Consider the following 25,875-nt stretch of genomic DNA (forward strand, 5'->3'; position numbering starts at 1 on the left):
ATCCATGACAATCCATGAAGCCGCCCAGTCACCAGAAAGAAATGTTGGCATGGGCAACCACAGATACTGATGAGAAATGTTTTTCTGGCTTCCTTTAGCTTTAGACATCGACACCAGGGGTCGGTACGCCCAGATATCTGCCTTTCAGGTGGTCTGGATCATCTGTTTGGATGCCTCCGACGCCTTAAAATGATAAGAGGCCCTGAGGTTGATCCAGAACACGTTGGAGGGATCACTTGTCTCACAAGGCCTGGGAACGCCTCGGGGTCCGAGCTGGAAGCTGCTGCCAGGGAGAGGGACGTCTTGAATACTTTGCTGTCCTGCAACCCCGTCCCAGAGCAGATGAAATGGATGGATGGACTCTTTAGCTTCAGTACACAGAGAGGGAGGCTGCAGTGGCTGGACGGGTCGAACACACTTTTTGTGTTTTTTACATGCAGTAACTGGTGAAGGCTCAGTGACTGTCACCAGTTCAAAAGCTCCATTTGTTTTCTGTCTCAGGATTTGTCTGGATGACGGAGCGTGCAGTGACCCCATTGTCCAGTCCAGCTTCAGGACTTCTGTGGCACAGTTTCTTGTATCGGTCCTTGGAGTATTTATTGTGTCACATTGTTGGTGCTGTGGCCTGTGGCCCGGCCCTGCACTGGATTTCCTGACAGGAAAAAATAGTGTTCAGCGGCTCAGTGAGGGACGGCGTTTGATACACATCTCCACCTCACTGACCTCACTGGAAACCAAAAGATGGTCTTCATATCCTAAAGACACATAACGATGCCAGGTGCTTTATTTAATCAAATACCTGCTGTGAGTTATTTATTAGTGCTGATCACAGAGAATTATTCTATTAATCAACCTACATTCTTACTATTAATCCTCTGAACCCCACTAAACCATTTCAGGGCGTTTTTTTTGTTCTTTCTACATTCTCCTCTCTATCCTTGTGTTTCACTGCAATATTTAACATCTATAAGTCCTGCAGCTCTATGGAATCAGCACAAACATGGCTAGAAGTGGGAACAACTTAAACATGTCTTTGTGCAGAATAACACAGTTACAATAACAGAAATCATCAATTTCTCTGATAAAAAAAAAATAGAATAAAATGAAGTTCAGTCTATAACATGAATAGAAGTGTCATGAATATTTGAAATAGACAAGTTTGCTCTAGTATTGTCATGTTTGCAGCGTCTCCTGTCCTCTCATCTCTGATCTGTGCAAAGAGCCTCTCCTGCCCTCTCCTCTCTGCTCTGTGTAAACAGATTTTGAGTGAATATTTGTCACGTGACCATTCGTCTCAGCAGAATCAATCATGTCTTCACAGTGTCTCTGAGGAGCAGAATTTAAAGTTTTTACCAGGATCTGGTTAGTGCAAACACTTGACACATGAAGAATAAAGATATTTTGACACAAATGTCAACATTTTAAGACATTTAATGACGAAGTTTTGGTAACTTTGTCTGAGGGAAACATTTGTTTCCGATGATCCCTGGGAATGTTTTTACAGTTTCTGTCTTTTATAAAAGGTACACCCCTCGTTTAGAGGATAAATTATTGAGTGCAAAATATTTTAGGATGCATGGAATTAAATTGCACATAGTTTTTCGAGTTTGAAGTCAAATCAAATAATAAAGTAAGAGAAAGTTAAGGTAAGAGCATGAAAATGTTCTTGCATGAGGCTCGCGTTTGAGACATCACATTAAATCACAATGACACGAGAGAGAAAAAGTCTCAAGATCAGAAAAAAGTAATTTAGGATTTATCCTCTGTGGAACATTGATATCTGCAAGAAATGTCATAGAAATCCATCCAAAAGTTGTTGAGATGTTTCAGTCTGGAGGTAAACATGTTCCAAGTAATGAAGAATTTTCTTCTCTCACTTTTAAAACTAAAAAATATTCTTCTAATATCTTTTAAATATTCTACAAAAAACACAGTAACACATGACCTTTTCAATAATCTTTGGTGTGACAAAACAACATCTACACGTTCCATAACTTAAACTTTTGTTTTATTAAATCCTCAAGTGTTCATCTTACAAATCAAGACCAACTTTTAAACACAGAAAGTTCACATTCTCCAGTAAATAACATTGTAAAAATAACATAACAAACAAGTTTTTCTTTAACAATAACCCAAATTCCTGACAGTCAGTCCGTATGTACAACATATATTATTTATATATATATATATATATATATATATATATATAAACAGGAGCCGGACAGACGAGGCACAGAGATGAGATGTCTGCAAGTCGTCCGGCTGATTCTAGTAACGACAGTAAACAAAAACACACGTGATGAGAACACACATATCAAAATGATTGATTGCTGTCAATCGTTATTGCTTCAGTGACGACAGTAAAGATCAGAGGAAGGATTTAGCCCTGTAGTGCTGCCAGGACAAACTTCTGCAAATCAGCACAAAATATGAGTCAAATGAAACATTATACAAGTCGTTTTAACTGTTTGTTTTAAGTCTTTGTACAAATCTACATATCTGCAAAAAATGCTGTTTATTGTAAAAAAAAAAAAATGTGAGGAAACATATTTTATAGCAGTGTACAGTTTAAATTCTTTCAACAGATTTTTACAAACTGCTGATGAACAAAATGTTCCTGCAGAAACTCTTCACAGCCCCAAAGTTTCCACATTTACACCGAATCTCACCAGAACTGTGTCGGCAGACTCTGCTTCTATTTACAACCAGCTGAGTGTGTGTGTGTGTGCCTTTATTAACACTTATAGGAAGTCACAGGAGATATTATGTTTGTCTTTAATGTGACTGTAAACCTTAAGGCAGTAGATCAAGGCACGGGCTGTGATGCAGGAGTGTTACAGAACAAATCAAAAGTACACAAAACTGTTCAAAGCAAAAGAAATAAAGAAAAAGAAAGAGAAGAGGATGAGGAGGTTTCCTTTCCACACTCTGAAGAAGGAACATTTCTTTTACTTTTCTGCTTTTTTATTTTATTAAAGTTGATTTTAACATTAAAGTAGAGACGGTAGACTGTTTATTTTAACTTATTTGGTCGAAATTGTAATGAGCTTTTTCTGCATCTGTTCTATAATTTTTGTTTTTTTATTTTAGTTGCGGCTGATCGGTGCAGTAAATTACTTTAGTTCCTCCTCAGACGTTGGATATTCCAGCTTTTCGAAACATAAAAACAACCATAAACTAAAATTGTACAACACAAAAGGTAATAATTGAAGCGTTTTGTAGACGTCTCTTTCATGAAGGTTGGAAGTGATTTTTTTGTTGTTGCAGTGCCGCATGTGGTCACTGGGGTTAAAAATGAGCGACCCAAACATTTAGCTAAACTTTGTTTTTCTCTATTGTGGGATGAACACAACACTTGAGGTGAATTTGTGGCGGATAAAACAGACTAAAATTAACCGTAGATTCTCAGAACATCCACAAAAGGAGAAATGCAGGAAACAGCAGGAATCAGAGCTCCTCGTCTATTTGCCCACATTTTTATTTCTGGTGCAAAATGACCCCCCACGAGTTCCACTGCAAAGATCAGTCAAATTATTAGCGTCTTCAGAGAGTTGGAGGCAACTGAAGTGCATTTATAAGGACCGTCCTTCTTCTTTTACAGCACTGACAGATATTTTATATTTAAATTCCTGCCTGAAGTTCTGAGGTGTGCCTCTGAGGCTCACACTCTGAACATTTCACTTTGTCTTTTTCTTTCTGCCTCCTGTGTTGTTGGTGCAGATAAAGTCGACATCTATACTTTAACATGGGGATAATTACAATCAGAGTCTTACAAAACTGTTTAAAAACCGGTGTTTGTGCTTTAATATCATTAGCACAATATCTTTTGTGAATCAGGCTGGAGATGGGGCAGATGGTGGTGGCACAATTCGCCCCGTGAGCTACAGGAGCGGCTGCTGACTCAGCAGGTCTGGAAATGACATGAATGAAAAAGTTGAGTCGCTGAAGTTGCTCTCTAGCTTTCACTTCCTGAGTGAAACACAAAGCAGGGAGGCTCCTCCCTCTTGTCGAGCGGGACAGATGACTTTTCAAAAAAACCTTTTAATTCTGTGTTTAAAGAAGGAAAAGTAGGCACAATAGATGCAGTATTGTTACTGTTAATATTTCCTTTCTTTGTTAAATAAGATCTGATGTCGTTATAAAACTGTGTGGGGAAAAATCCTCATCGAAGTCCCTGGAGTGTATTTAAGAAAAAGGCAGTTGGAGGCTTCGAAGAAAGAAAATCTAGTCGATCCATCAGTTTACTGTTTCAATAAGCTGAAGATGATCTTCAGCTGCCTGTCTTAAATGTGACCCATCTCTGCTTCGATTTGTTTGAATCTTTTAGTTAAAAAATAGACTGATGGGTGTTTTTCACAGGTCAGTTTCTCTGTAAAACTCTTTGTGTAAACTGCAACCCCACACAGTCTCATGATACTGCAGCTGTGGTTCCTCACAGGGTGACAGAGGCAATACGGTTTCAAGAATCACAGAGGAAAACTGAGCAACGGCTCCAAGAACTGACCACTTTATAAAACAACCAGAGAGACTTTTGGAAGAGAGTGTCTGAACTCTGCAGGTTAGTTGGAGGTCTTGAGCTCAAAGCGCGAGTACACCTGCTTGGATTTCATCTTGTTGTACTGGTTGACCAGGTCCAGCTTGCTGTGGCCCAGAGTCATCCGTTTCTGGTCCTGCCGGCTCATCACCACGCCCGGGGAGGGCGGCGGCGGCGGGCTCTGCTGGCTCTCGGGCTCAGTCTGGGAGAGGTCCGGCCCCCCCCAGGCCGTGGTGCCGAGGGGGGACGGCGACCTCCGGAAGTTGTAGGTCTCTTTGTTAGACGGGGGCAGGAAGAGGTCTGACAGTTTGTTGAGGAACTGGTTGGAGGGCGCTCTCTGCTTCGGGGTCAGTTTGCTGTCGGTGACCGGAGACGGCGTGGGGCTCTTGGGGTTCAGGTTGGCGTTGGGGGAGCTGTGGAACATGCTGGGCTTGTGGTCGTACAGCCCCAGCGCCTGGAACTTGGAGGAGGCGCCGCCCATGTTGGAGCGCATCACGTCGGCCGGGCTGGGTTTGTTCCAGTCGATGCCCATCTGCTGGCCGTACGGCGGGGGCGGCCGGTCCATGGCCGGGCTGTGATTGGTCACTCCGTTGGCTCGGGGTCCTGGTAAGCCGTGAGTCTGGGGCGTGGGGGTCTGCCCTCCTCTCCTCTCGGGGCTGATGTGAGAGTTGTTGTTGGCCTCCTTCTTGTCGTGACCTTGAGTGACCTTGTAGACCGTGTTCGGGGTCATCCCGGGCGCTGCCTTCACGCTCGACACGCTGTTACTCGATTGGCTGCTGGAGTTTTCAGAGCACACCCTGTCTCTCTGCCGGCTGCAGGAAGCAAAGGAAACATCACATACAGTAACATTAGATCTTTAAATCAAGGTAAAAATAAAACATGAATCCACAGATTAAATAAAAGTTAGTACTGCCTGAATTTTTTTTCGTTTAAGAAGAAAAAAAGGATTTTTACAAAATATAATGAAGTTAAAACTACTAAACTACTAAAGTATTCCTAAAGTATTACTGCAGTCTAAAGTTCTGATTGATGTTATTTTTTAATTAAATTTAAAAAAAAATGTTTCTGACTTTTATTTGCTGTATTTTATTTAGGTTTAGTGTATTGACATGTTTTATTTATCTATTTATTAATTTGTAATGCTGCTTGTAAAGATGTCATGGAAATGAAGTTTATTATTACTATAATTATTATTATTAATTAATTGAAGTAACAAACTAAATCTGCATGTTGTTTGTTGGACCTTTTATACGTGGAAAAACGTTTTTAAAAGGAACATTTTTTCTATATGAGTTATCAAAAATATTTCACATTAAAATACTCATATTTCACTTTTAGACGACTGCACACAAAAACTAAAAAAAAATAATTTTCTTCAGCAGAAATATGAAAGATTCCAACTGCTTCTGTTGCCTCTCTTTCTCTCTCTCTCTCGCTCTTTTTAAAAAAAAAACATTGTAAATTGAACATTTTTGTGCCGTAGACTGAAAAAAACTCTTTTAAAATGAATTATTATAATTATAATTTATTATAATTAATTTAAATTATGTCAGCTTGGATTCTGGGAAACTGGGATCGATATTTTTACCTATTTTTTCACATTATGTTAAATTGTTAAACAAGAAAGTAGTCCATAAATGAAACATGACACAGCCCATGTAAATGTGAGTGCTACATTAATATGTGTTCATGTATCAGTCAGTGACTCTGAGCAGCTGGTCTGCAGCTCGTACCTGTCAGAGAGCAGGTCCAGACCGGGTCCCAGGCCCAGACCCAGGCCCAGGCCCTGCAGCCCGGGGCCCATCATGTTCTGGTAGGAGGGGTAGTAGGGCATGCCCTCGTCCTCGGGGTTGAAGAAGCCGTCGATAACCTGCGAGTCGGCGTACAGGCAGCGGAACTCGCGGTCGAAGCTGTCGGTGATGCGCCCGGAGAAATGCATCACCATGTTGCTGTGCACCTGAGCCGACAGCCAGGTGAAACTGAGAGGAGACAGAACACGAGACGGTCAGACACCAGCTCAGCTCCTGGGGCAACAGGACAACTAGGATTTCTGCCTCCACCAACCAGTAAATACATAAAAAACTTTATAAACGAAAAAGGCATAAAGAAAAACTAAAAAGCTTTCATACCACTTTTTTTCAAAGCCAAAATAATAAATGTATCCACATATTAGACATGTCATGATGTGTACTGCCTCTAATTTATTTTGAATCATAAAACAAAGAGAAAAATATATGTAATTTTTCTGCAAAACTCTCAAAACGATACTATACAATAACTATGTGAATACAATAACATTATAGTTATAACTGGAGTTTCCAGTTCCGTTTGTATGTGTTTCTTGTATTAGACTTCATTTCATTGTGACTTCTATCAACAGGACTTTTAGTTTTAGTGCATCGACTTGTTTTATTTATTGGGTACAGTAATATTTGTGTGATAGAATAGGAGATATATTTGTGATACTCGCCTTAAAATGAGTGCAACATTTGAGTCAGTTTCAATAATCAAGTTATGGAAAAGTAATTATTCAACCGCATGTGTTAAAAATGCTAATGTGACATTCTTACACTTCCCCCAGGTGTTAGTGTTCAACAGGAACAACTGAATAGTAAGGAGGCAGCAAGAACAGGAAGTGACATCACCACTCCTCGGGACGATGACCTGCCTGCAGCAGCTCGTCCCCCGGGATTACAGGACGGTGTGTGTCGTGTTTAAGAGTGAGCAGGTGGGAACAAAATCACCACCAAATGAAGTACAAATGATGGAACAAAGATGGGACTTGGACTTGGAAGCGATCAGCATGTGTGAACGATCTCGTCCACCTCCAGCTGATAAACCTGCAGATGAGCTTTAACAGTTTCCTGGAGGACGATGAGTCGGCGCGGTGACTCATCAGCTCGTCGGCAAGCAGCCCAACACGGAGCGGCAGAAATAATGTTTTCAGGGCTCAATTGAGGACATCACACAGACGTCTGACTGCAAGTGAATGCAATGTATCACTCAGCAGGAGAAAAAGAAGACCAAAGAAACTGAGCAAATATGACAGATTTACAACAAGGATGAGCTTCAGTTTTAACCCTCTGAACCCCAACGAGCAGTTTCAGGTCACATTCTCCTCCCTGTGTCCTTGTGTTTCACTGCAACATATGTATCTATATAAATCTATAGTCCTGCAGCTCTATGGAACAGTTATAATGACAGAAATCAGAAAAAAACAGGGAAAGAAAATGCAACCTGAATGTCTCTGATAAATAATAATAAAAATAATTGGAATAAAATGTTGTAATTTATATATATACTATATATATAAACTTTTCCAAGTGTCATGAATATTGGAAAAAAAAAGTTTGCTCCAGTACAGCCTCTCCTGTCCTCTCCGCTCTGTGTAAACAGCGTCTCCTCTCCTGTCCTCTCCTCTCTGCTCTGTGTAAACAGATTTTCAGTGAATATTTGTCACGTGACCGTTGGTCTCAGCAGAATCAATCATGTCTTCACAGTGTCTCTGAGGAGCAGAATTTAATGGGATAAACAGGATCTGGTTAGTGCAAATGCTTTATTTTAAATGACACATGTAGAATAAAGAGACTCTGACACAAATAAACATTTTTAGAAAAGTTCTTGGTCACTTTTTATAACAGAAACTTCCGAAACCGATGATCCGTTCGAGGACCGTCGGAAAATTCAAACTCAGACAGTAATGCCTGTTTCTACAGTTGTCTTCTATGGTTAATTTTTTAAATACAACATAGTTCAGACAGTTTGAACGGCCCCTCAGCGGTCTGTTGTTGCTCACTGGCACAAACTGTTTGGATTGTTTACTTGTACTTTGACCTGAAACTCCAACTGAACCTTCTTTAAACTGTCCTGATGTTTTGTTGTCGTATCAGTTTTAGGTGTTTCTAATGAATCCCTGCTGACAACCAATTTACCTGTAAGACAATAAAGACTTTGAACTGCTGAGGGGATCAGTGATGATGTCTGGAGCAGCAGGTGATGGTCAAAAACTTTTCAACATTTAAAGCTTCTTTTTTAGTAGCAACTGAAGTGGTTAATGCTGTATAAAATGGCATAAAAAGACACTGAAAAAAAATATTTTAGACATTTTGCAGCCCAGGCGGAGCAGAGTGTGCAGCCGTTTGTACTCATACAGACTGTCTGTTGACTTCTGTCAGGAGGAGCTGCGGTGTTTATTCATAAACAAACTGTACATTTACTGCCACACAGAACTTTTATCTGCTCCTCCTGCTGCTTGATGCTTTTAAATTCACAGACAAGACGGAACTGGTAGAGGCTGAGAAACTGAAATATGACCGAGGAAGTGCAACAGATTAAAGCTGGGATTGTTTTCACCTGGTGTGTGTGTGTGTCTGTGTGTGTGTGTGTGTATGTGTGTGTGTGTGTGTGTGTGTGTGTTATAGCAGCACCCGAACAGGAAACACTCAATAGTTTAAAACTGATCCTTTCTCTCAATGCAAATAAGATTTCAGCTGAAATTTAAATACACTGGCTATTGTTAGATGTTTATTTTCTCGACAAATCAGAATCTAATCTCTACGAATACATGTGAAGCTGTTTCACAACAGAATCACAATCATCAGTAACTTACTGAAGGCCGGCTCAGACTCTGACAGATTTTGAAAGCATGTATCACAGTTGCATTAAATCCAAAATATTAAACATCATATCTCTCCAGACAGGTTCCTCCACTGATTGTCAGGATAATCAGGGCTAAATCTGTCCACCACTCCTGCAGTCTGAGCCCGGCTTCAGTCAGTACGTTTATTTATAACGCACCTTTCCAGAGCAGAGACGTCACAGAGTGCTTTACAGGGTAAAATAAAAATAAGCATGCGTACCAATAAAGACAAATATAGACTATTACACAAAGGCTCGGCTAAAGAGAATGGGTGATCCAGACCCCCCCATCATTTGTATTATTCTTATCTTCACTTTTCAACACAATGAAGAAATACAAGGCTACACTGTATCACAGTCAAAGCAGACCGTCTGCTTTGGTTTTAAACTTAAATTCATATGTATATCCAAATCAGACCATGGTAAGTGCAATTACTGCAGTCTGCTTTGGTTTTGAGTTGGATTTTGTAGTTACTGCAATTTTGACATTATTATTTTTTCTGAATTAAAGCAACAAGATAAAAAAGACATCAAGGAGTTTATTTTTCGTTATAACTCAATTTCGACCAAAAATGTAGTTACTGCAGTTAGGCTTTGTAGGGCAGTATAGATTCCTTTAAGTGAGCCCACTACGGCCTCCGGAAAGAAAAACGGCGGAAATACTGCCGGCCTGCCGTCTGAACTGTAAATATCGATACTTGGCGGCCATGAATCAATTAGTGGTTGACCGATACGGGTTTTTTAATGCCGATACCGATTTTTTTGACATCAGTCTTAACCGATCCCCGATATGTGCTGCCGATTTTTTTGGGCCGATTCTTGAAGCTGATATTGCCTTTTCTCCCTCAATTTACATGATAAAAATGACACAATGATAACAAATGTTACACAATTTAAACAAAAAAAGAAACATTTATTTACAAACAAAACATATTAACAGTTGGATAGTAAACAATGTGTATGTTGTTATAGGCCTCGAGGTGGTGGCGCCTCAAATGATCCACATATTTGACGGCGAACCGGCGAACGCATGCACGTATCGGTCGATGAAGATACAAGTAAAAAACACAAATATCTGCCGGCCGATATATCGGTCTACCTCTAGAATCAATATAATATTGCCATGCAAAATATTGTGATACTTTGCTGTATCCATCTCCCTCCCCGTTCCCATGGAAAGTTTCGGAAAATTTAACAGAAATTTTCCAGCCCTTTGTAACCTTAATGAACACTAAATATAAAAGATCTTCTAACACGCTGCAGAGATGAAACACATGCAGTGCAGAGCAGAAGCAGGCGGCTGCAGCGCTGCAGGAGTCTGAGGCGTGCTGCGCTGGTTGCTGCGCTGGTTGCTGCGCTGGTTGCTGGACGCAGGCTGAGACACAGAACCTGCAGGGCGACTTCCCTCTGATAAATCACTCACTGCTCAGAATCACCTCCAGTTACATTCCTGAGATGTTGTGAGCAGGAACTGATCAGAGCACGCCTTCATAAATCATAAAGTCTCTTTTCATCACTAGGAGCTTTCAGGCCTGTTATATAAAGGAGTCTGACACTCAGATCCAGTTTTACTGTGACACAAACTTCCCTGTTACTGTTAATATTTATTGCATCACACTCATTATGTAACAAAATGACCAAATACATATATTTATTAAGTTAAATAAGTTTGATTGCAAAAACTCAGTGTGAAAATAAAGTTTTGAAAGTTTTCCGGTTTCGTGAATTTCCTATTTAGACTTAAAAATATTTAATAAATGATTGATAAAACAATATAATGCAGTTGTGAGCAGATATAGATTTTTGAGTGCATTAATGTATGAACAAATAAGACAAATGTTATATAATATAACAATAACAACTGAGCTTTTATTGATTATCGGCTTATCTTTAAATTTAATCTGTTTTTAATACATTGTTTTTATTTATTGTATTTCATGTCTTGAGGGCTTTCATTGGTTTCAAGATAAAAAAAATATGATTTTATATATTTTTTTCAATTTTAATTTGCTGCTTTGTGGGAAGCACTCCTTAACCATGTGATCAATGAATACATATTATTATTATTATTATTATTATTATTATTATTATCCTGGGTGCCCTCAGGAGGAGTTACAGTTGACAAATACATTACAAAATGCACAAAGTTTACATATTACATAGTGTACATTAGAGTGTGTTATAAACATGTAATTAATGGAATTTATTTTAAATTACAATTTTGTCTTTCACCGATTATAAAAACAAGACAATCAAGATAAAATGATGCATTATATGTGTATTTTTATCTATTTATTTTCATCAAATTTAAATAGACTCATTTATTTTGAATCACATATATTATTATTATATATTACATATACTACATATATTTTTATTTGTTTTTCAGTTTGATTATATCTAAAGTAAAAAGAAAATCCAAAAACACAATAAATGCATTATGTTTATTTTCATCTATTTATTTTTGATCCAATTTAAGTTGATTCATTTACAATATTTTTTACATTGATTTTTTTTATTTATTTTTCTGTTAAATGCATTATGTTTCCAGATTTTCGATGATGATTTTTGCCTGATATTATGTAAATAAATGCTGATTGTAAAGGGCTGGAGTAAAATCAAAGATATTATCTCTGCAGAAATATGAAGGAATGTTGCAACAGATAACAGCTTTCCATTATCTGCTAAATATCAGTGAATCACAGTTTATCATTTGCCTCTCAAACAAACTAATCTGTGTTTGATGTGTTGTGGCGGGCGCTCCCGGCGTATAGCAGCGTTTTAATATCAGAGTGACGAAGACGTGTGCAGATATACAGGAGGGAGGAGAAGGTGTGCCCAGGTGATAAGACAACATTTCACTGTTGGCACGTCTCCGGGCTGCACCCTGCATTCCTCAGCCCGCAGGTTTGATGCCTGACGCGACCCGAGCACTCGCCACACACCTCAAACTTCAGTCTCACACAGTAAAAAAGGCTCCACTGTAGCCAGTGGGCCAAATCAGACATAATGTGTCAGGAGAAAACGTATAAATCTTGAGAAAAAACCCACAGAAATGCACAGAAATGACCACGCAGCAGTGAAAATGAAACGATCAGCTGGAGGTGTGCAGGCAGGGACACACCTGCATCTGATGACTGACGTGTTAATATAAACTCTAAATTGTTTCTCTGGAATTTCAAATGTCAGGCAGCTGATTGGTCTGTTATTTAGAGAGATCATTCCTCAAACAGTGGTTCATCACAAAAAGTTGCTGAGTCCCGTTGAGCTGAAACCTCTAATATCAGTCTACAGTTCACTCTAAACATGAACGCTGCCTCCTCTGGGAAATAGAAAGGATCATGCATGATTTAAAGTTAAATTCAAGCATTTTTCATGGTGCATTTCAAGCTAATTATGACTGTCGTAGATGAAATATTAACATACATAACAAACAGTAAACTGATTATTTCACTTCTTCAACAATCTGGAGTTTTGACTTCTTTTTATCCTGCCTGAATATAAACTTAAAAAGACGTTAACCATGCCATGTTGGTATCATAGTTTTCAGGACAACCTCACCTATATGACCTGATCATTACGGTTTCACTTTGACTTACTGGATCAACATTTTGAACATAAAAGAAACAAAAACATAAAATTGGATTTTGAAAATTATGGTTTTCCTTTACTCTCAGAACACAATCACGGTCAGTGAAGAGTTTTAAATGTTGGTTCCAAATAAAACATATAAGAGGTAAAATGAGGAGAACTTATCTCCACTGAAAGCTTTAAAAACTAAATTTAATATCAGTTAAATCAGAATAACATGGCAACATTTTTTTAGATTATGTGCAAACATGCAGATGCATTTTGCAGCTGAAGGCATGACAGAGTAACGTGACTGACTTTGAAACAAACTGTGTTATTATTGTTTATTATCGATTATTGTGCGATAATCGAGGCTAGAAGAAGAAAAAAGACATTCTTAAAAGACAGCTGTGACCTTGCTTAAAACTCTGAGATAGTAAAAAGATGACTGAAAAGCTGCATTTAAATGTAAGACCAGGCTGAAATAAAAGACTTTCAGCATGCAGTTTGACAACCAGAGAGAGGTCCTAAGTCACAAGACACATTTTAGCAAAATCTGGAAGGAAAAACACAAATGTTCATGTTTCAAAATGTGTCACTTGTTTGTATTATAACCTACATTTCAAGCTTTCTTTTCAGACACTTTGTTCAAACTCTAAGCACCACATTAAGTTTCCAGTATCAGCTTGTGCTGCTCTGTGACCAGTTGGAGAAGCCAGACAGCACAGATGGCTCCACAACAAGCTTTACCAGTTCACACAGGAGAGAAAGAAGAGTCCACATTCAAATGTCAGATAGTAAATGTGATGTGTGAAGCACTTTCTTAAAGTTAAACTCCTGTTACCGAGAGAAGCTTCAGGTGTGTTAACTCAGTGAGAATCACAGCATGAAGAGAAAAGATCAACGCGTCTCCACGACGATCTGTGACACAGCACTGCTTTATCACAGCTCAGTCTGTCTGCCAGCTTCACTGGTACACCACACACACACACACACACACACACACACACACACACACACACACGCTCTGAGAATAAAGAGCAAACAGCGAGGCAAAATGGAGAAAGTCTAGAAGCGGCCGTAAATATTATAATACTATAACATTCGTCAGATCCTCAATCTGCAACAGCTACAAACAAACTATTATATATTTTATAAACTATCATAATCAATCAATTGTTTTAGCACATTTTTAAGCAAAATTACTATTTTTTTCCCCAGCTGCTTAAAATTGAGGATTTGATGCTTTTTTTGTCTTACATGATGATAAAAAGAGAATTTGTTTTGAGTCTGAGTTCAGATTGATTGATTAGAGCTTCTTTAGCACCATAATGACAATAAATATAATTTGCAGTTTGAGGAACAGTAAAGACAGGAAGTGTGCAGGAAAAGTAGAAAAAATGAAACAGAGTTGAATGAAATCATATTTCTGAAAGTCCTCTCTGCCCTGTGCGTTGATTCACTCAGTAAACTTCTGCTGTTGGACTCATTTACTTGTTGAGCTGTAATTACAGGCATTACTCAAGTATTCTCAGGACAGATCAGCTCCTCGCTGTCAGCACACACACACACACACACACACACAGAGCTCAGCTGTTCCTCCTGCTGATAGTTCGGCTTATCCGGAGAGATGCACAGTAAATGTGAGAATGCTGAATGTGAGCAGAGACTGTTCCTGTTTTTATGTTCCTCTGACTGTCTGAAGACTCCACCTACACATCGTCAACCTGTGAGATCTTTTTCCATCACAGGCTTCCTGCAGATCTTATTATTAAACTGCTGCAGCATTATGCAAATGATGAACTTATTATAAATATAATAATAATACAGCCACACTGACTCCACTGCTGCCTCGCTGCCTTTTAAAAGAGACACTTACTGTGGCAGAGCTGTGGGATTACAAAAGATAAAAACCAGAAACTGTTTGTCTCTCTCCCACCTGCCACCTGTGTGATCGATGTGCAGCATCAGGGAACCATGTTCTACGATGACGCAGCTTTTATCGTTTCTCACAAGTGCATTTGAATGCCGAAATGTTATTCTGGCTGCTGCAGGCTTCTTTGTTTTTGTCCATAAACTAATTTTGCATGTTTGACACTGCTGTTGGCTCGGAGTTCAGTTCAGTTTATTGTCATTAAAAACATATTAAAAACATGAAAGAACGAAATGTGTTGGCCAGGTCCAGCAGCGTACAGAAACATTGTGCAGTCCAGCTGAGATAGACCCTATAATAAACCATTAAATAACCTTAAAGACTGCAATCTATCTCTAAAAGCAAGAAGCGTCTGTGTGTGTGTGTGTGTGTGTATGTGTGTGTGTGTGTATAGGGCATATCTCTCTGACCGTTAGCCAGACTGACCTAAGATTTCATATGTGGCTTGCACATGGCACAAAGAAGTGCATCCTCCATTTTTAAGATTTTTGAATTCATTTTTCAAAATATAATTTTTTCCGATCGGACTGCTCATCACTAGTAAATATAACTGAAGCTGCACCAGAGCATCCTGTACATGAATGGCAGAAATATATAATTCATTAATACAGCTCTTCTAGACTTTCCTAATTTTACTGGATGAAATGCATTAAATTCTGTTCACACAAAGTATCATTTTTGTGATGCACAGAATTTTTATTTTCGTTTTTAATGGTTGTGTATGGGGAAACAGCTTTTCAGGCAACGCTGTGACCTCGGCAGGATGCTGACAGCAAGAAATGTATCATCTATTGTAGTTAAACCTTTAAAGTCCACATTAAAGGAGTGGTGGGTTGAAAGAGGACGGCACAAAAGAAAGTGAAGTGTGTGTGTGTGTGTGTGTGTGTGTGTGTGTGTGTGTGTGTGTGTGTGTGTGTGTTTGTGTGTGTGTCTCACCTGTATGACCCAGCGATGACCTCTTCACAGTCGATGATCATGAACTTCTCCAGGACCTGACCGGTGAACTTCTTGCCGCTCTTGGTGCAGTACGTGTCCCCACACATGCTGCGAACACGCATGTTCTGCAAACACACAGAAACACACACGTTTATTTTAGTTTATTTTTTAACAATAAATGCAGTCAGATGAAGCCATTATAATCTTTAAATCTAACAATTTGTAGTTAATTTTTTTATGTCCAATTGTCAAATATTTTCCACACCTTTGACCTTTGTTTATTCTATGATTATAAACTGAATATTTTAGATTATTTCACAGACAAAACAAAGCATTAAATGTACAGACTTGAGCTTTAGAGAATTTATGAAGTTGAATGTCACAATTTTTTTCTTTTTACATTTTATGGACCAAGCCCATTAACTCATAAACTGTCTGGTGAAATTAAGCTGCCGTTCACAGCTTACTGAGGTTACCTACATCACTGCTGTGTGCTCATTTCTAAAATATCTGAAAAACTATGCTGTTAGAGTTGCCCGTTAAGTGTTTTTTTTTTCAACATAAAAGCAAACAAACTGCTGTTTTGCATGTTGTTTTTCCAGCTGTTGCAGGCTTCTGTGTTTTTATCTTTGAAAAGACTATGAAAAACTATAATAAAGGCTATAATAAATATAAAATATAAAAAAACAATGCTGATGGAGCTGCCTGCTAGGTGTTTATATAAACTCCAAACTTAAATAAGTTCAATGCATAACAAGTTTTAGAATTATAAGAAATGTAAGGAATTTTTTTGGGGGGGAAACAAAAACTAGAAGCAGTTCATTTTCAACATTTTATGCAAACAAACTGCAGTTTTGCATGTTTATTATATACTTCCATTCAGTCAGCATTTTGTTTCAGTTAATTTTGGTGCACTATATCAACACGTAGAGGCTGAGATGTGCATGTGACAGATGATTCATGGCACAGACTGTGTTATTAAGCGCTCCTTTTTAGAGTTAAAGGACGGTCTGACATCTTAAATCTGAGAGTCATTCTCTCACACACAGACACACAGCAGCGTGGAGTTATACAATATTAAACCACGAGGAGATGTGACTTAAACTATCCTATCCTATATCCTATCCTATATGTGGAATATATTCTGAAAGCAGAAGCCTCACAGCTACAACAGCATGTTTGTTCTTTACAGCAGGAAGAAAAACACCAAAAGGTCGAAAAGGAAAGTTGTCAAAGTAAATGATGGAGCAGGCAAACACACATTATGGTCTCATTCCTGTTTTCTAACACTCAGCTGCGACTTCTAGAAGCTGAGTGCAGAGACAGCTTTACTGCTGACGCTGTGAGACGCTCTAATGTAACACACCTGCTTTCATATGGAGGTAAACTCAGTGTACGTTAGCCAGCAGGCTAACAGAAGGAAACATACCAACAGTAACAGCCTGCAGTCATGCTTCGAGCTAGCTGCTAACATCAACATGTGTTTGTACAGCAGGTTCACCAGCTTCATTTAGTGTTCAAGCACGCTAATATTTGCACTAAACTCAACCCCAGCTGAGGCTGATGTCTTTACTTCTGCAGGTATTTGGTCATAAGCCAAACTAGTAACTGAAGCTAAAGGGAAACTTTTCAACCTGAAGCATGTTTCATTACCTTTTTGTGTCCAACAGTTTTTGGAATTGGTCCACTTTGGTTTCACTTTGGACACAAACGCTGTTCTGCTGGGAAACAGTTAAGTGCTTTTTTGTTTTTTAATGGGGTTTTTTTTGGTCATTTTGTTCCTTTGTTGTTCCTTTGGTGCCTTTTTTGGTCTTTGTATCCCTTTTTGGAGATAATTTTGTGTTTTTTTGGATAATTTTGCTCCTTTTTTTTGGTAATTTTGTTCCTTTTTTGTATACGTTTTGGTGTTTTTTGATTATTTAATGTACTTTTTTGGAATTTTGTGTCTTGTTTTGTCATTTTTTTGTTATTTTTGTTGTCATTTTATATCTTTTTTTCCCATCTCCTGGTGAAAGTCCTGTGTTTGTTTGACCCGTCCACCTCAGTATTGGAAGAGTTTGTTGTGTTGGAGTACAGAAAATGTAGCTCAGGGTAATCTAAAATATTTTCTATGTCATATTGTGCCGATTCTGACAATGTGTTAAAGGACACAGGAGATTACAGACGAGACTCAGACTCAGTAAGAAACAGGCCGAATCACTGGAAAGGTAAAGAAAAACAAGTGAAAATGTGAGTCTTTCACTTGAAAAACAAGTTCTTTCACTGGAACATTTAAAAAAATAGTCACTCAGAGATAATGAAATAAAAGAAAAGAGTTAAGGTTTATAAATTAGGATTTATCCTCTGGATGATTGGATATCTGAACAGAAGTTCAAAGCAATCAATCAAATGAGTATTGAAAATATTGAAAATGTCCTATATTTATTGTGACGTTCAGAGACTAAAGATGACATCAATTAACCATCGAACTGCACATTATCACGTCTGTTTGAGCTCCTGCAGTTCTCAGTTATCCAGTGAGGAATGTAGCAGATCTTTACTGTCTCAGGCTGAACTCAGTCAGTCTGAACACGGCGTCCCCGTCTGTGCGTGAGGAATTATATAAGTAAAAGTCAGTACTTACACTCATGTGTGAGCTCTGGATGTCGAGCGCGGAGCACATATCTGTGAAGGAGTCGATGTTCTTCTCGTCCAGCAGGATGTAGACGGGGACTCTACGCTTGTTGGACGCCTCCATGAGATCACACAGCAGGTCCACGTCTGTGAACACGTCCATCACCAGCGCGATCACCTGCAGCAGCGGAGACACACATGGGACGTTAGATAAAGTGTTTAATGGAGATTTCATGAATGTGGACAACACTGCCCTACAAAGTCTAACTGCAGGAACTATGCAAAGGGTAAAACTGAGAAAAACTGCATTTAAGTTTTTTTAAATGTTTTTTTTACTGGTCAGCCAAATTAGTTATAGGTAGGTAAGTGATATCACACTTAATACACAATACCACATTTCCCTATCAAATAAACTTAAATTTTCTATTATTCTTGTCTTCAAAAACAAGGCTACACTGTATCACAGTCAAAGTGAAGTTACTGCAGTCTGCTTTGGTTTTAGGTTTAAATTCATTTTGAGTTGGATTTTGTAGTTACTGCAATTTTTATATCATTATTTCTCTGAAATAAAGCAAAATTTGAATCTAAAACTTTGTATAAAGATCAAAACAGACATCAAGAGGTTCATTTTTAAATTGTAACTCAATTTCGCCACTGTCAGGTTGTTTATGTTGACTGAAAGCGCAGAATGATCGACCCCCGGCCAGGACACCATAGTTACAGGAATAGATGGAGGTTTGATTATAACTCTGTAAACTTTGTGTTTACCAAGATTTATGAGTCAATAATTTGGAACAAAAGATAATTATAGCTTTAAAGCGTCAGCCTGTTTGTGGGGAAAACTTTTAGAAAGTTTGACAGCCAGATGAACCTGTTCTGGAGTCAAACTCTCTCTGTCAGGCTGAAATAAAGCAGACTCTAGCTGATGTTTGACTCTAGTGGCCTAAATAAAAAGTAATCAAATAACCAAAAAAGGTCCCGGCACACATTAAACATAAACATTAATGTGACATAAACAGTGAACGTCTCATTTTACAAAAAAACTCTTAGACTCATAGACTCTCCATATGGTGTGTGTTATGCAACATTAAAATTATTACACAGGCTGCAGATGACAACACACACACACACACACACACACACACACACACACACACATGTTCAGACATATTCATGCTCACTAGCAGGTGCAAATATGCATACTAATGAATATCATGCACTTAAAGTGATTAAAAGCACTTCAGATGCAGCTACGCCCTCATGTCTGCAGTTTAAAGCAAACAAAATATGAAGAACACTGATGAGTTGCAGATCAGTTCATGTGTGTGCATCTGTTCACCAAGTCAGCTCAGAAGGCAGAAGGCAGCTCAGGTCCTGGTCATCTCACGCCTGGACTACTGCAACTCCCTCATGGCAGGCCTGACTGCCAAAGCCATCCGACTTCTGCAACTCATCCAGAATGCAGCTGCTCGATTGGTCTTCAATCTTCCCAAGTTTCACACACAACAACCGTCCTCCACTCCCTTCATTGGTTACCAGTGGCTACTCGGATTCGCTTCAAGACTCTAATGGTTCAGGTCCTACTTACATCCAGGACCTTGTCAAACCCTACACCCCTGCTCGTCCTCGTCTGCTCTGCATTCAGCCAAACAGCTGGAGACTCACACCCTGCGTGAGGCGACTCGCCACAAAACCACCTCCAGACTTTTCTCTGCTCTGGCTCCCAAATGGTGCCAACATCAGGACCTCAGACAGCCTGTACATCTTCCACCGCAAGCTGAGGACCTACCTCTTCCAACAATACCTTGGTTAAAGTCATCATGGTCGCCTATCTATATATTTATATTAAAAAAAACTCTACTCTTCTATTTCTTCTCTTTTTTAGCATAAAGCACTCCTGTAGCAATTACAGATGGCTCTTAAAGTTCTGTACTTACTTGATTCCTGTGGACTATGGCTAGTACCATCAGGTTAATTGCACTTATTGTAAGTCGCTTTGGACAAAAGCGTCAGCTAAATGCCATGTAATGTAAAAGTCAGCTGAGTCCTGCAGACTGTGAGAGCTCCACATGTCGGTTTCCTCATTGCAGAGGAAAATGAAGCCAGTTCCGCTCACTGTTTGTCTCCTTTACTGCTCTAGAATTGAGACTAGGTTAAACAGTTACGGGAGTCAAAGCACATTAATTGTTCTAATCGAGCAAACAGCCCAGAGTGAACGTGAGATAAGAGGAGAGTAAAATGTCTGGCTCTGCCAGCAGCTATTCCTCAGCTGCATCTAGAGTGTCATTTGATCTGAAACCTGCTGACTCGGCACAAACGTGTGAGAAAGAGGTCAATGTTACAGACAAGCTGAGAGACAAAAGCTCCTCAAACCTGTTGTATTTTCACGTTTTATAGAATATTTCATGCAGGGATTAAACTTCATGGGTACAATTTGTTTTAATGAGCAGACTCGGCCGTGGTGCATATAAAACATGTCTGTTTATACACAGAGAAGAAGGAAGTGTCTGTGTGGAGGTGACTCATGCAGCGTGTGCTGGACTGTCTGCCAATAAACTGAGCAGGTTTCTTATTTGGCTCCTCTGTGCTAAGCTCTGCAATATTCATTATAAACTCAGAAATATAAGTGACAAGTCAGGTTGTAAATTACAGAGATGATAACTAACGGATAAACTGAAATCGATTAGAGGCTTTTAATTTACTTTTATAGGATCCAAAGTGTCTAACTGCCCCTGGATGGATCAATGAATGGGCCTGCAGGGCACGGCCCCCCTCTGGGTCAAAGCCTCTGTTTGAACTGACTGTTGACTTTAAATGTGGGACAGTCCATCAAACAACTAAAGAGAGAAAAAAAAACTTATACAAAAAAATGCATAAAATGACTTCATGGAGACACAAACTACTACAAAAGACACAACCAACTACAGAAAGATGTGCAAAACTACTACAAAGAGACACAAATTTTCCACAAAAACAGAAAATGACTACAGAGACACAAACTACCATGAATGTACTTTTACTATGAATGTTATGCAAAGTAACTTCAAAGAAATGTAAGCTACCACAAAGATACGACTACAGACACCCAAGACCACTATCATGAGATGAAAACGACCACAGAAATACATGCAAACAACTACAAAGAGACAAAAAATTACAGATTAACACACCAATGCAAAATGAGTAAAGACAGACACAAAATAACCATAAAGACACAAAATTCCTACAAAAGAGACACAAACTACCACAATTAGAAACAAAACAACTACAGAAAGACACAAAATGTCCACACAGATGTTCTACCAGGAGGCGACTGAAGAGACACTAAGGACCACAAAGAAATGCAAACTACCACAATAAGATGCAAAACAACCAGAAAGAGACGGAATAATGTGCAAACTAACTACAAAAAGGGACACAAACAACCACAGAGACAAAAAAGCGATGAAGACACGCAAAATAGGGCTGTTTCCACTACCGCCCAATACCCGGAATGAGGGGGGTCTCACTCACCGAAACGCCCCTAATTTGAATACGAGCGGACTATTGTCGGGACTTTTGTCGGGACTTTTTTCATCCCTGTCGAAGAGCAGGGTCTTTTTTTCCCCTGAAAAAAGCCTGGTTACTGATTGGATAGATCGCCAAGTAGGATGTGACATACTACTCTACGCAACAACAACATACGCCATTTGTAAAAGCCGGCGAAGCAGTGTTGCCAACTTAGCGACTTTGTTGCTATAATTAGCGACTTTTCAGCCTCCCTTAGTAACTATTTTTCAAGAAAGCGACTGGAGACAAATCCAGCGACATAAGAGTAAGAACGAGTCAAAGCGACACAGTCCTCCTGCAGCAGTCTCTCCCAGCTGCAGAGCTGGAGGGGATGTTAACCCCTTAGTGTCCAGTCTAATTGCTAATAAGCTAACAGTTAGCTCTGTAGCAGTACAGTGTGTATGTTCTGCTGCTACAGGAGGTGTTCACTTGCACAGTTAGCGATGCCGGTTAATTTACAAACCCTAAGTTTATGATCAGCGGAGACGCTGTGCATAATTAGTCATGCTGCTTTCTTTATGATCAGCTGCTGACGTTGTGCACAGTTAGCGACAACGGCCACAGTTGAGTCTCCCGTGTTTAATCTTTGCTAAGCAATTACGCAACGGTCGAAAACCATACGTCACCTCCAGAGTCTCGTAAATCCCTCTGGGGGCTAATTTGTAATGGAGACACGCAGAGTCAGTGGACATTTGAGAGGGCGTGGCCTGAGACTTTCCCAGTGGCCACTTTTCCCCGTAAAGGAAACACGGCTAATGACTTCAAAGAAACACAAACTATCACAATATGATGCAGAACAAATACAAAGAGACACAACACATCCACAAAGACACAGAGATGCAAAAAGATTCAAATACAACAATAAATATGTTACGTTAATGGTTCAATAATAATACCTTATTAAATGAGGCAATAAAGAGACTAAAAACGACCACAAAGACTCATTAAACAGCTACACAACATGCAGCAGAGTGTGTTGCTGTAAATAAAGGTCGGGGTCCTGCTGCCAGTGCTGCTGCCTATCAGCCGGTGATTAGAGTGAAACTTTATGGATCTTTGCAGCGAGGTCCCTCAGCTGAGTGACAGAGCGAGCCGCCGGCCTCGACCCAGAGATAAGAGCTGATCAAACAGCAGCAGACAGGTGGGAGGACGGGCCTGCTCGGGCCTGCTGCATTTGTTTGTAAGCAAACCAAGTGGAAACCTCCGCTGGGAGGAATGAAAGCATGAGGTGGAAAGAGCCGGCTGACAGCAGGAGGCCTGATGATCTCTGCATCATGATGTGTGAGAGGGTTGTCAAAAGTATCAACACTCAAAAAAGTATCGATATTAAAACGTTGTATCCAGATACGATACTCATTTTCAAAAGTATCTATCCAACAACTTATTAAACAGCTAAACCATACAACCTCAAAATATTGTTCTACTTGAAATTGTTTATTGTATTTATTTATTATTTGCACTACCTCAGACCTGAAGCTTGTTATCATAGTTGCAGTTTCTTTTTGCACAACTGTTTTTTTATTATAAATACTTAACCTGTGGTTCTGTTAGTTTTTGCATGTTTCATTTTTCTTGTTAATAAAAATATTTCTGTAAAATTTTGGGGTCTTTGTTTTTATCCTTGTAGTATTGAAAATGGTATTGAGTATCGAATATTCTCCTGAGTATCGGTATTGAGTTGAAAATTTTAGTATTGTGACAACCCTAGTGAGGACAGAAACACTGTCTGTCCCTGCAGCAGGACATGAGACGTCTTCTGAGACATCTTCTTCTGCTGCTGTTTTCATCTCATTTTATTGGTTTGATTATTTCCATTCTATCATTTTTATTGCTCGTGTGCACTTCTCTTGAAATGTTTTTTGAATTTTACTGACCTGAATGAAAGGTGAGATGCCAATAAAGTCTGATCATTAACTGATTAATTGATTAACAGAATGCAGGGGAGGCTTAAAGTTTCCATATCGCACTCTATAAGTTGCACATTGGACCACGACTGGCTCCAAACTAGTTGTGATTTTACTTACAAAGAAATATTCTCCCTTCAACAGATGGACGTCACAACAAAGTATCATAAAATAATCATAATAAGTATGGTATAAACATTTTTTTCACACAGTTTTACCTGCTTTTAGACCCTGGAGTCACAGGAAAGGGTGTTGTAGGTGTAGATCCAGTGACTTTTGCAGTTATTTTTTATTGTTATAGCCATTGTTACTCTTCATTTAACTGCTCTAAACAGCTGCTGAATCATATGTTTTTCACTTAAACTAATATACAGGTCAAGTTTTTTTAGCTGCCGCCCCTGGAACTGTTGAAACCAGGTTAACTACAGTCAATTAATCAGTTAATTAATGATATAATAAGTGTTTATTCAGGTGTCATGCACTATAAACAGCAGCCTAGTGAGCCCAGTTTATATGAGATTAAGATTTATGAGTTTATATCACAGTGATTACAGGTAAAAACTTGTAAACTCTTCAGATGGACATTATGAACAATGATTATTTCCCATTTTTCAGAGACCCTCATTATGAATATACATCATGAGCCACACAGTTCAATCTCCAAGTACATTTACTCAAGTACTGTACTTAAGTATACTTTTGAGATACCTGTACTTTACTTGAGTATTTCCATTTCCTGTAACTTTATACTTCTACTCCACTACATTTAAGAAGCAAATATTATTTTTTTCTTTTCAGGTCAAGATTTAACATTAAAAACATGATCAATTTAGAGTGATTAGACTTTTTTTTAGATTATTAAACCTCAAAACAGCATATCAAGTAGTTAAATTGGCTCCTGAATGAGGAAATTAAAACGCTGCTGACATAAATGCATCAATAATAATAATCCAATAATATATTTCAAATATATAAAACAATCTGCATAACGAGTTTTACTAGTAAAGTACTAAAAGTTATACTTTTACTTTTGATACTTTAAGTACATTTTACTTCAGTACGTTTTGAATGCAGGACTTTTACTGCAGTAGAGTAATCTGATTACTTTTGCCAGCTCTGCTTCTTACCTTTTTGGCTTTGTTGATAAGGGACCTGATGAGGTCTTTGACGTTGTGAGACTTGTCCCTCTGGAAGTAAATCTGAGTCTCTGAGGGTCCGTATCTGGACGGGGACTCCGGCCAGCCGAGCTCCAGCATCGGCGGCTCCTCGTCGGACATCATGGGGAAGTAAGTCCCGGAGGTGAGCTCGGACACGGCGTCTCCGTCCCCGAAGTCCCGGTCGTTGGGGCCGACGCCGTTGCTCTCGGAGTCGCAGGTCTTGGCCGCATGCTGGGTGATGTAGCGGATCTCCAGCGGGGACAGAAAGTTGAGCTCCCGCTCCTCGGTCAGGACCCTGCGGTACTCCTTCTCTCCGTGCTCCAGCAGGGCGTCCGTGGCCAGGCGGGCCGCCTCGTTGTGGCTCAGCTCCAGCGTGGAGCCCTGCCGCCACGGGTTCTTCACCTCCTCCAGCCGGGAGGCGAGCTTGCCCAGGGGCTTCCTGCCGGACGAGGCCGGCCTCAGGCCCTCCGAGCTGATCATGGTGCTGCTGTCGTCAGCAGGTCAGGGATTAAGTTCAGGTGAACCCTCGCGAGGAACGACAATCCTCTAATGGGTTTCTAAAGATTTCTAGAGGGACAAAACTATTTCCGGCTGTAATGGTTTTCTGGAGACATTGTTGCAAAGAATGAGACGTTCAAACAGAAACAGACGGACCGGGACCAGCTCCAGCAGATCGATACCATCAGGTCAAAACTCCACACAGGAAACTGCAGCTCTGTGTTACTTTAAAACCTCAAAAACATGTTTTAAAGTCGCACAAACTCACCACCGAGGCTCACACACTCTATGAAGTCCTTATTGAGGAAATATGTAATTATTCTTCTGCCGTCCGCGTTATAATCTTGGTATTAATCCAGATAAGCGGCAGTAGTTTCCCTCCGAGGCGCTGAAATGGTCCTCGCTTCTCTAATTCCCTGTCATGTCAGACAGGATCTGCAGTCCCAGGAGCCTTTTCAGCTCCACACACACACACCTCTCCCCGAATCTGTGTGTGTGTGTGTGAGAAGTGTGTGTTTGTGCTCACCTGTTGCTACCTGTCCT

At 39.5% G+C, this 25,875-nt stretch overlaps 1 protein-coding gene across 1 annotated transcript; it reads right to left on the reverse strand.

Moving 5' to 3' along the window:
• Positions 1 to 1,991: 1,991 nt before the first annotated feature.
• fam83c (family with sequence similarity 83 member C) lies at positions 1,992 to 25,796 on the reverse strand. Its single transcript, XM_059329732.1, has 5 exons — positions 24,805 to 25,796; positions 18,235 to 18,402; positions 15,612 to 15,736; positions 6,268 to 6,513; positions 1,992 to 5,346 (listed from the first exon to the last, which is right to left on the reverse strand). The coding sequence occupies exons 1-5, from the start codon at positions 25,312 to 25,314 to the stop codon at positions 4,560 to 4,562; spliced, it is 1,836 nt and encodes a 611-aa protein (XP_059185715.1). The 5' UTR covers positions 25,315 to 25,796; the 3' UTR covers positions 1,992 to 4,559.
• Positions 25,797 to 25,875: the final 79 nt, after the last annotated feature.

This window comes from Centropristis striata, chromosome 3 (genome assembly GCF_030273125.1).
Source record: "Centropristis striata isolate RG_2023a ecotype Rhode Island chromosome 3, C.striata_1.0, whole genome shotgun sequence".
NCBI lineage: Eukaryota > Metazoa > Chordata > Actinopteri > Perciformes > Serranidae > Centropristis > Centropristis striata.

What these genes read in the sequence shown, in the direction of transcription:
- fam83c (XM_059329732.1), bottom strand. Translation starts at nt 25,314, where the DNA reads ATGATCAGCTCGGAGGGCCTGAGGCCGGCCTCGTCCGGCAGGAAGCCC. An exon ending in GTCATCGCTGGGTCATACAG is followed by an intron (nt 6,514 to 15,611) that starts GTGAGACACACA and finishes GTCTCCTCTCAG; the next exon opens with TTTCACCTGGCTGTCGGCTC. An exon ending in CTGGACCTGCTCTCTGACAG is followed by an intron (nt 5,347 to 6,267) that starts GTACGAGCTGCA and finishes TGCTTCCTGCAG; the next exon opens with CCGGCAGAGAGACAGGGTGT.